The 12,002-nt window shown below is 37.2% G+C and overlaps 1 protein-coding gene across 1 annotated transcript; it reads left to right on the forward strand.

The window, feature by feature from the left end:
• Positions 1 to 1,204: 1,204 nt before the first annotated feature.
• slc6a7 (solute carrier family 6 member 7) lies at positions 1,205 to 11,728 on the forward strand. The gene is made up of 14 exons (XM_077505520.1): positions 1,205 to 1,430; positions 3,623 to 3,827; positions 4,506 to 4,637; positions 5,556 to 5,748; positions 6,758 to 6,896; positions 6,991 to 7,125; positions 7,210 to 7,313; positions 7,388 to 7,512; positions 8,875 to 8,987; positions 9,070 to 9,207; positions 9,434 to 9,533; positions 9,629 to 9,747; positions 10,529 to 10,702; positions 10,778 to 11,728. The coding sequence occupies exons 1-14, from the start codon at positions 1,380 to 1,382 to the stop codon at positions 10,940 to 10,942; spliced, it is 1,893 nt and encodes a 630-aa protein (XP_077361646.1). The 5' UTR covers positions 1,205 to 1,379; the 3' UTR covers positions 10,943 to 11,728.
• Positions 11,729 to 12,002: the final 274 nt, after the last annotated feature.

The following is a 12,002-nucleotide window of genomic DNA, read 5'->3' on the forward strand; positions in this document are numbered from 1 at the left end:
ATTTAGAAAAGCATCACAAGATTATGTGGATTAAAGTGTTGGCAAGTTGCTTCCAAGAAGAAAAAAAAAGTTCATTAACAACACAACACCAAGCAATAGTTTGGTTTTAGAATGCAAATGTAAATATTTATTTTCTTGGACTAGATGCTTAGGCGATCATAACTAGTAAAAATTCATAGGCTATACACAACATACCGATATATTATCTAACCATCCCAACACGAGAGTGTTAATCCGTCACAGGTTCACCTGATAAATGACAAGTCATTGTGTTCAATATAGTCCATAAACCATCACGAACATCCTTGCAACATCTCCAGATTTTCTTTAAGTGATCTTTTCCAGAGGGAGGCACAAAAATAAATCCGTAAACAATTTTACAATAGTTGTTTGTTTGTTGTTGTTTTTTTACACGACAGGACACTCTCTTTGCTTGTAGTAAACATAACAATTAAAATACTGTACGTTCATATTTATTCATTTTATGCCCAGCCAGGTAAAGGCTGACCAAAAAAATAAATAAAAATAATAAGTGAGCTCCAGTTCCACATTAAACTATCACACATTAAACGTGTACATGTATACAGTAAAACTTGGAAACAACTTTACTGATGCACAACCACCAGTAGATGGCAGCATTGCAGTGCACAGTTTTGGATATGAGATCATGCCATTTGAGAGTCCACTGGGGGTGAAATGGCTGCATTTTGTTAAAACTATTTTTGTTCTATATACCACTAAATGTAAAAGAACAGAAATAGACTGAATCAAATTGGATTTATTTATTTTTTCCTGATGAAAAGGAGTCTATTCTTACGTTTCTGCCATTGGGAAAAAAAGTTGTTTTTAACTTTCAGTAGTCCGTTCTTAGTGGATTTTTTTAAAGGCCTTTTTATGGAAGTCCATTCATTCATGACAGCTTTTCTTTTCTTTTCTTTTCTTTTCTTTTCTTTTCTTTTCTTTTCTTTTCTTTTCTTACGAAGTCTGTTTCCACCAGTTGATTTTTTTTTTTTTTCATGAAGTACATTTTTAGAAGTACTGTACTGTAAAAAACAAAAAAAGAAAGTTCAATCAGGCTGTATCAGCTTATCGTCTCCTCCCAATGATGTCATAGCAAACAGAGGGGGAGGTGCTTCTCTGCGGCACCTGCCCCCCTCTCACCTCAACCCCACCCCCCTTTCTCGACCGGCCCGTTTCCTTGTCTCACTCTCCGCCTTACTAGAGACTTTATCAAAAACCAAACGGCGAAACATCATTTTGAACATTAATTACAGCAGCGCCACGGCGCGCCTCGTAAAAATCTTCCCAATTAATATGTACCAGGTGGAACAAATAGTTGAATTGTCAAGTTCCACCTGTGCCAGTGGGTGGAATTGGAGATGAGGGACGACGGCTTCAAAGGTGAATTCGTCAACCCCAACATCAATCAGGTAGTATTAAAAGCTTCATTTTCAGTCACTAAATAGAGTTTAACTTTATTTATTTTTTTGAGCTGCGGTTTATGTTGGGCTGCTTTTCGCTGTTTTGCCCGTTCGCTTGGCGAAGACAAAGTAGAGAGAGAGATGGAAGTTGCCAAACCTGTCCTTCCACATCTTCGTTTAACTCATTAAAATAGACAAAACAAAACCGTTGGACAACATTGTTCATCCTACGCATCGGGCTGTTTGGATGTTTAGTTTCTGTTCCGTTATTACGCCGAATTTAGAGAAAGTTTTGCCTCGTTTCAGACCAGTTCTTCCATGTTGTCCTATTTGTACATACTACAAAAGGATCACGTTTCCATGCACGACAATATCTGGAATGCGTTTGATGAATAGATCCAAAATAGTGTTTTAATTAGGAATAAGTAACGATTGTATCGCTTAATTAATTCATCATTTAGGAGAGAGCAGATGCCACAATTGAAATCTAATTTGGACATGAACATTAGACAAGAAATATATGGGGGCACATTTGAAGGGCAATTAAATTTTAAAAAAGACTACAACTTTGTTACTCTCTCTACCTGACTATATTTATCCAGAAGCTTGCCGGACAAGTAAGATCAGCACATCTGCTTCACAGTTCATGGTGCCAATCTCTGTTATGACCTTTCTGTGTGGCGTTTGTCTGTTCCCCCTGTGCTTTCACAATCTTCCACCCACAACCCCAAAGCAGGCATCTTAGGCCCATTGAAGATTTGTAAAATGGGAATGTGAGCAAGATGTGATAACAATTGCCAGCATGGCTTTATTTATGGTTGATATCAACTCTTTGGACGTAGTATTGGTTACCCTTGCCCAATCTCATCAATGAGAGGAAATTACTACCCTAGAGCTGTGTAAGACATTCAACTATATAGGCTATGTCCCAAATTTAAGTCCCTGTAAAATGAAAATAATGAAAATGTATTGGAAATTTGAGACACCGCAAAGAAGACCTTGTTTGTTAACCTTGCCAAATTTGAAGAAAATAACTGTTATGATCTTGTCCAAATTAACATTGTAAGTCATTGTTTTGTTTACTTGCGATTTGATTAGTTGCTTCTTCTGCTTTGGCAAATATTTTTTTCTCTTATCTCCCCTTTTTACTTTCAAGTGTTTTCATGTAAAAAAAATAAATAAAATAATGTGTTTCTTTAAAAATTGCTGTCAAGAGGGATTATGGATCTTGGATAACATTCTTTGGTTAAAGGTGGATCAGGAGTAGTAACCTATGCTAAAGGTGGTTTAAATTTTCCATCTCCCTCCAATAGGAAATGAAAGTTCTTGGATTAAAAATTATTATTTTATTTTTTTTGTTGTCAAGAGGCCTCTTATTTCCTTAGTTTTATTGTAGTTGTATTAGCTAGTTGTGTCAAACTTTTGTCCACACATTGTATATAAATAATTTTCTCTGGATAACATAAATTATTCAAAGTTTTTTTCTAGGACCAAGTCTAATTTAAAAAACAAAAACAAAATCAAAAAAAGAACACAATCAACTTTGATTCACCTCAGACCGTGTTATACTGAAACTAACTAAAACTAAGCATTTATTAAAGAACTAAAACTAATAAAAACTAACAGAACCACCCTGAAAACTAATAAAAACTAACTAAAATAAAAAACTCCAAAACTATAATAACCCTACTGCCATATTACAAATAAAATGGTTTATATACTGTAGCATTTTTCTAAAATAAATTATTTGTACACTTTTTAGGACTAAACACAATTTCTTTTCATAACATTATGTGGCCCTTGCGTCCTTCTGATTTTCTGGATGTGGACCTCAAATGAAAAAGTTTGGGACCCCCCTGATTGAAAGTTTCGATGCTCGCAAAGTTGACGCCTCAGGAAATATAAAGTTAAGCTTTGTGAAGGTCTAATAGGGCCTTTGAAGAAGTGCGTGACTGACAGCCTGTGTAATTTGTGGTTGTTAAATATGCTAATCATACCTTACAACTTAATAGCACCTAAAACAGAAGAACTGCTGATATCTTAACTTCCTCCCCTGGAGGCAGCGTGTGAAAATAGTTCCTCTTAACTTTGACAGTGAGGGGGGCAGAAAGAGGATGAAATACGTTTTAAGCAATTCTTTTTTAGGTTAGTAATCGCTAGATCTGAACATTGTTTTGTGCGTTTTTGTCATTTTCTTATAGAATTCAATACATTTGAATGGACATGCTCAAAACCACGCCGGTGTATCCCAGCTTGAATCCCAAGCGGCGAGTCCCGTCCCCAACGAGATTGTCGCGAGGGGACATTGGGGAGGGAAGTACGAGTTCCTGCTTTCTTGCCTGGGATACTGCGTTGGTTTAGGGAACGTGTGGCGGTTCCCATACCTTTGCTATCGCAATGGAGGAGGTAAGGGGTCTCAACAAGTTGAAGTGTTTGCATGCCTTTTGTGGACCGCGTTTGCACATTTGTCACACCTATTTGAGCACATAGGACTCTTTGCTCAGGGTGTGCTCTGCTCTTGTCATTTCGTTTGAAATGAGTACATGTAAAGACCAAACCATCAATGATAAAGTAACTTGTTATGACATTACATACACTTGCTTAACCACTCATTCACTCGCAGCCATTTTCACAGAAGCAATCTCGTTCGCTCCCGGCTGTTTTACTGGGTTTTGACTGATTTTGCAAGGCCCACAGAATATTGTGTTCAATTGCTATAAAAACATGGAACCTAAGTTTCATCCGTTTTCACAAATCTATTTAAAATTGTAAGTAATTTAGCTTTTTTTCTAGATGGCCCTGGTTGATCTCCTTTGCTCTGCTGCCACCTGCTGGCCGTTTGTGTAATAACTACCATTTCTGCAACCGTTCTTTGCAGTTGAGAGGCTGCATCATAGCCTTCTGTATGCTCTAGCATAAAAAAACACACACAAAAAAAACGTATAAATACGTCTTTGGGACACTCACAACATTACAAAAAAAACTGTATTTACACGTTATTGGGAGCAAATGAATTAATCGCATCGGATACAATACAGGAAGTGCACCACCCTTCCTTCCCTTGACCTCTTTCTACTCTTCCAGGTGTCTTTCTTATCCCCTACTTCATCATGCTCTTTGTTACGGGCGTTCCGCTCTTCCTCATGGAGCTGTGTCTCGGTCAGTACGGAGCAGCCGGCCCCATCACCGTATGGAAATGCTGCCCTCTGCTTAAAGGTGATGACCATCTGCTCCAGGCACAGCAATACAGACCATAGAATATTTTTTAGAAGTATGTCTGCCAATATGTTGACTTAAAACACCAGTGTGAAGAGTCTAGTGATAGACCGATATGGTTTTTTCAAGGCCGATACCGATACAGATTATTAGTAGTCAAGGAGGCCGATAACCTATATTTCAAGCCGATATTCTTTGCACTAAAATAGAAAAAAAAAAAGAAAAATCCTTTTATACTATATTAACAGATTTGTTAAAAAAATTATAACGAAATTTGCAATGAGCTTCCAGGGTTATTATAAGAATAAAAATTATTGATAATAATAAAAGAATAATAAATTATGATATTATTTTTTATTATGTATTTTTTATTTTAATTTATTAATTATAAAATAAAAATTAAAAAGCTCAGTGAAATTACCAACTTTATTGGCCTTCAGATTCCAAAAATGGCCGATGCCGATATTTGTCAAAATGCCAGATATCGGCACCGATAATCGGCCTGGCCGATAATCGGTCTATCCCTAGTGAAGAGTTTAATGGTCGTATCACCACCTCTCTATTTCCTGACTAGAAGCTGCATTTATGCTAATGCTAGCAATGTAGCGGACTCAAATTAGCACTTAGTGTGTTTGTCGTGTCACAACACTAACTTATAGTTTGGCATTATGGTTGTTTCTGTTTTTTGCTTAGTCATAGAAAGGTGTTTGGTGTTAATGTTATTGTATTGTATCTATAATACAATAATACAAACACTACTTAGTAGTAGAGTGAATAGTAGTTAAAAGGGAAGTCAACCCAAAGATTTTCTGTACATATAATTGGATTCATGAACTTGGGTTACTGTTGTTCTGTAATAGTGTATGTGTGTGTACTTTTCCAACATACTTACTATAAAGCCGGTCTTCCATGTTGCAGGTATCGGCATCGGCATGCTCTGCGTGGCTGTGCTGGTGTCTCTTTACTACAACGTCATTATAGCGTGGACCTTTTATTACCTGGGCAGCTCATTCCAGATGCCGCTGCCTTGGTCATGTGACGCCGTCGCCAACGCTGCCGTCTGCAATCGCTCCGGTGGGGCAAGTGTCAGCCCCTCAGAGATCTTCTGGAAGTAAGTTGCGTAGGGGTGCGGCTGGGAATCATCCATTCATTTAATTAATACATACAAATTTTTTTTTTTTTATTATGTTAACAACTTAGTGACAGGCTGAACAATTACGTTGTTCTTCTTTAATTGTGTTGACTGTCATAGGCCAGAATAAGCCAAAATCTAAATTTATTTTTGGTACAAAACAAGAAAATGTTTAAGCATTTAAAAATATTAAGAACAATTAAAAAAAACAAAAAAAAAACACTAATTATGTAAGTTACTTTTGGACCAAACAGAATTTATCATAATATATATTTATAATAATATAATAATAATAATTTTATATTTATTTATTTACTTGAAATTGAAGTGTAGCATGTGTACTGTGCAGTAGGATGTTCATTTGTTTTATTTTGTATTTTAATAATAAAATATTTAAATATTAAAAATATTAATACAAATGTAATTCTTTGAAACACTATAATTATGAAAGTTCCTTTTGGATGAAATAATTTATTAAATTATTTCTTGTAAAATTTAAAAAAAGATACAAATGTATAAATTTAAAACACTGAAATTATTATTAATAATCTTTTTTTTATGATTATGCTGACTTTGTAATTGTGCAGTGTAATAATTGAAATTGTGATTGAATTTCGATTAATTGCACAGCCCAACTGCAATTTACAGAAGCGGTATTTGACAGTTAACAGGTGAGAAGGGTGCAGTTTCAACATGGTCAGCATTTTTTTTCACCATTTTGAAACTTCATTTTATATACTTACTGACTTTTTTTTTAATCATTCAAATGTGGCAGGGTTAACAACACTCTTCTCTGTCATGTTAATTTTATAAGAAATGTATTATTTTGTTTGAAATTGTCTTTAAATAGGTGATTATTTTTTAAATTGCTATTATTTTTCCTTCCACACACTGTACAACAGCAACTATAGTATACATAAAAGGCTTTTTTTTTTTTTGTCCAATCCATTGTGTATTTTTTTGGGGTATTTCTTTTGTTTACCGTTAGCGAGCGCGTGCTGGGCGTGACGAACAGTGCGGGCCTTCATGACCCGGGTCCAGTCCGCTGGCCCCTGGCCCTGTGCCTCCTGGCTGCCTGGCTCATCGTCTTCCTGTGCATGCTCAAGGGCATCCACAGCGCTGGCAAGGTCACCCGATTTCAAAGCTCCCTCCGCAAATAACGACATCATCCCACGCTTGGCGTCAGATGTGCTGATGCCTGCTTGCGTTCTGTGTTTTTAGGTGGTTTATGTCACGGCTACATTCCCGTATTTTGTACTCATAGTTTTGATCATCAGGGGTGCTACACTCGAAGGCTCCCTTCAGGGTATTGCCTTTTACCTCACGCCAGATTGGAGGCGATTAGCCAGCGCACAGGTAACTGATATGAAGAGAGTTGGATGTCTTTAAAAACGACTGCGGATTATTTTCCTTTCACTATTCCTGCTCAAATCCAAAAAGGTGTGGAATGATGCAGCTTCGCAGATCTTCTACTCACTGGGAATTGGAATTGGAGGCGTCCTGTCGATGGCCTCTTATAATAAGTTTGACAACAATGTCATCAGGTGAGTTGAATTACAAGTGCAGCATGCGCACAGGAAACTTTATTGTTTCTTAATCTTGTTTCTTTTGATTTCAGGGACACGGTAATTATCACCACTGGAAACTGCCTCTCAAGCTTTTTTGCAGGATTTGCTATATTCTCAGTCCTGGGCCACATGGCGTGGAGGAGAGGGGTGCCGGTTGAAAACGTGGCAGTTTCCGGTAGGTATTAAATTTGAGTTAGTCAAATAGTGTTTTTTTTGTTTTGTTTTGTTTTGTTTTGTTTTGTTTTGTTTGTTTGTTTTTTAAAGGCACTATCGCTCCATATCCCATTCGAAAATCATGCATAGGTTAGAAGGGTGAATGGTGGACTTTTTTTGTGCTCACCCACGACACTTTTCTGGGTAACTGCAATAGAAAACGAATAGATGAAATGTATATTTCATTTTACACGCAGCTTTCCCAATACAATTCAAGCTCATTTTAATTCAGGGGCCACTTTGACCCAAATTTGATCTTAAGTGGGCCAGATCAGTATGTTCGTTTCCTAATAAACTGTAAGTAACAACAGAAAATAAATAAATAAATAAAGCAAATAATTACATACACATTCAGAAAATATTCCCATTTATTATTTCTTCAGAGTAATGTGAACGAGTGTTGTTCCGATACTGTTTTTTGGCCCCCGATGCCGATACCGATACCCAGCTTTGCAGTATCGGCCGATACCGATACTTACACGTTGTTTTTTTTCCCCTCAACATGAAAAAGCTGTCCTCTGTTGGTTCAGAGCATTCAAGGGCCAACAGGATATCTTAGATCGGCATGCAGTCACCATGTCACATATCAGTGAATGTCGTGCACGAGCAAGACACGAGATGGTGCATCCAAAATCCTATATTAGCGATGGAATTAATGATATACTATCGGCAAGTTACTTGTGAGTACTCACCGATACCGATACCACTGTTTTAGTGCAGTATCGGCACCTCTGCCGATACCAGTATTGGTATCGGAACAACACTAGTAAAAACTAACGCAAAATTTTGACATCTTATACTGACTAACAGCCAAATTTCAGAATGTCATTTAAGTGGTTGTCAGTGCACCCTCCAGTGGACAAAATTAGCAACAACGGTCAATTTTAGTGAAAACCTGCAGTTTGTGTTGTGTACTCGAGTTCCACATTGGACCCCCTGATGGGCCCCTGGGCTATATGTTTGACACCCCTGCATTACACTAATTATAATCTCGCAATGGAAAATTCATCTCTACACTCTACTGTAAGTGCTCGTGATTAAAATTGTATTAACTTTGCTGGCGAACACGTGCCACACAGTTCAAATGGACCAGATTGAATAGCGCTCTCTTAGTTCTGGAAATAAGGTCACAGAACTGTATTGTAAAAGTGGCTTGGAACATATACAGTAGTTTGAAGAAATTGACTCAACGGGTTTGTCATCATGCCAAGAGCTGGATAATTAAATTAAAATCTGGTTTCCGTAAGGTGTATTTGATAATTGCCAATATTCAAATGAGGTTTCTTTTTCTTTTTTTTCTTTTTTTTTCCTCTCTTAATTACAGGTCCAGGATTAGCATTTGTGGCTTACCCAGAAGCCCTTGCTCTCCTGCCAGGTTCAGCGTTCTGGTCCGTTCTCTTCTTTCTGATGCTTTTCATGCTGGGGATTGACACACTTGTAAGATTGATATTGATTGGCGTTCATACGTTGAACATACAAGTATGATAAGTATGATTCTTTGTGCTGTACCATGTCACAGTTTGGCAACATTGAGGGCATAACCACGGCGGTGCTTGATGAGTTTCCGCAGCTACGAGGGAACACCAAGCACAAGTCCTTGTTTCTGGGCGTGCTCTGTTTTGGCCTCTACCTGATGGGTCTCCTGTTGGTCACTGATGTAGGTTTTTTTTTTTTTTTTATTTTACTTTAAAAAAATTGTTGTATTTTGATTTACTTTAAAAAAAAAAAAAAAAATTAACCGTTTTTTTTTTTTTTTTTTTTTTTACATTTTATTTATTTTTATTTATTTAAAAATAAAAATAAAATATTTATTTATTTTTATATTTTTTTATTTACCAATGCAACCACCATCTACCATCCTCACCATTATTTCGTCTCCATAGGGGGGCATTTACTGGTTCACTCTCATTGACTCCTTCAGCACGAGTTTCGGCCTCATCATCATCACCCTCTTCATGTGTATTGGCATCTCCTTCTTCTATGGTAGCCCATCTCGCTTCATCCATCAATCACATCCTCGTCGTCTTCCTTCCGTGTGATGTCTTTTATCTGCCGTACGTTATGATTTCTTTTATCAGGAGTCAACCAGTTTTGCCAGGACATCATCGACATGATCCGTCACTGCCCTCCCTGGTGCAGCAAAGTTTTGTTGTACTTCAAAGCATGCTGGGTATTCTTCACGCCGTTTCTTCTTTTGGTGAGTAAACAAACTTTAGGAAATCTTGTGTACAGTGTATGTTTAAAACTAAAATAAAAGAAAGGGGTGATGACTCATGATGGGTTGAAAAAGAGAAGCTTGCTGAAGGCTAGTCGATGTCACGAATTCTACTTTTTAACATTTTTAACCGTCATATAATAACTTAGTGGTTGCATGGCAACAATTAGAAACACAGACTGATTGTACCTTTTTGCCATTCAGTGGAAAAAATATAGTTTTTTATTCTGATTATTAAAATGTATGTAAAGTAAAATAAGTAAACAACAATAATAATGACAACGATAAAACTGTGAACATACTGTGATCAATCATTTTTAAACTAACTGCAGACTAGCCACGAGTGCGGCGTATCAGTTCAGTTATACGTACTCTTTGTAAATAGTGCCCCCTAGTGTCCAGACTGAGACACCACATAGAGGTAATTGAAATGCAGTACCGCACGTTTCAGGCTACTTTTAAGTGGGCTGTGTGGGAAAAATATGCAGTTCGATGTTGATTTGATTTGTCAAAAAGTTGTTACTCCAAAACGTGTATATTTTAGTGTGTTTTTGAATGTTTTAAGTTAAATATAAAGCTTCCCTTCTTAGCAAGGCCCCTGTTGAGACTCATTTTGGGCCCCTACACATTTGAAAATACAGTTCGATCCTAGCTAGTCAACTAACCTGAAGTTCACTTTCACATTTGAAAAATTGCAAAAAGGAGGTATGAGCTTGCCCGTAATCCTTCCCTTGACTCACTCAGTTTCCATTTGTGGTTGTAGTTCATCCTGACCTACATCTTCATGGATATGTACAGCACGCCCCTCCATTACGGCAGCTACGTGTATCCTCTCTGGGGGAAAGCGCTGGGGGTGTGCATGGCTACAATATGTTGTCTGCAGATCCTCATCTGGGCCGTCGTAGCCATCTGCAAGGAAACCGGAACACTGAAAGAGGTCAGTATCATCACCTTTTCATGAAGAATTCACAGTACCGTGCTTTACGACGGGTCCTGTGCTCATCTTCTGCAGCGTTTCCACAAATCAATTCGACCACTGAACTCCTGGCGGACAAACACCAGCGCAGGGGGAGTCGAGAGGAGCGTGGACGCAGAAAGGGTGGCGGGTCCATTCACAGTTACTCTCACTGACATGGACTTCAACGCGATGACATGGGAGGAGGGACGAGGGATTTGATGGTATGAGGAGTAATGACCACTCATTACTATTTTTGTTGATAAAGAACTGACAATTTTGTGTTACGTAATTTGCCCTAGGTTGGCTTTGGTGGTGGTGTCTGAACACACCTGCAGGATAGTATTCATAGCGCGAGCGACATAATGAACTTTAGCTTAGCAGCAGGGGTGTAAACAAGAAGATACTGGTGATGGTATTGCACTAGCACCAACATTGTTCAATGGGAAAGAGTACTGATTTTTTTATTTTATTTTATTTTTTAGTGTGACTATAAGATTAGTACTCTCATTGAGTAGAAGCCTTAACTGTGGTCGGTCATTTTGAACTTGTCGTTTGCACTGGAACAAATGCGTAAGAGTACAGTGGCAAACATCAAGCTACATGTTGGTAGCTCGCTGGTATAGGAACAAGTTTGAATGAAACAAATGAAATGAACCATAGTTCACTGTATAAAAAAAACTTTTACTGGTACATAATGCTGCTTTATTTATGCAGTTTCTTTTTCAATCGTTTCAGTGTCTTAAATGAACTATTAGCTCCTACAGCTTTAATTTATAATGTATATTTGTTCTTGTGATCATTTACTTTTTTTTAAGTGTAAATGAATTCTGATTGCAGTTAATGAGAACACAGTCTCTTAATAAAGTACTGGGTCTATTGCCACAAATATGAACTCACACAAAATATATTTTACAAGAGGAATAATAGTTAGAATAAATGTGTTTAATATACAGTACAGGTACATGTATATGAAGAACTGAATAAATTGCCAAATTATGTCTTTTACAGTAGTGTCTGTCTGGTTTATTGTTGGCGTACACACATTTTCCAGGACCGATCGTCCTTAAATGTTCCTGACTTTTCTGGTTTGTTTATCTAGGAATGACAATCTGTCTTTTTTTGTTTGTTTGTTTGTTTGTTTTTGTTTTGTTTTTTCTTCAGTATGTGCTGTATTTTTTAATTTATATATTTTGAAGTGTAATAATTAGGCTAATTACTGACAGTGTCTTTTTCAGAGTGTTAGGGCTTCATTTACATGGTTTCTTTTGTAATTATTTAT

The sequence above is a fragment of the Festucalex cinctus genome, chromosome 18 (assembly GCF_051991245.1).
Source record: "Festucalex cinctus isolate MCC-2025b chromosome 18, RoL_Fcin_1.0, whole genome shotgun sequence".
NCBI classification, from domain to species: Eukaryota; Metazoa; Chordata; class Actinopteri; order Syngnathiformes; family Syngnathidae; genus Festucalex; species Festucalex cinctus.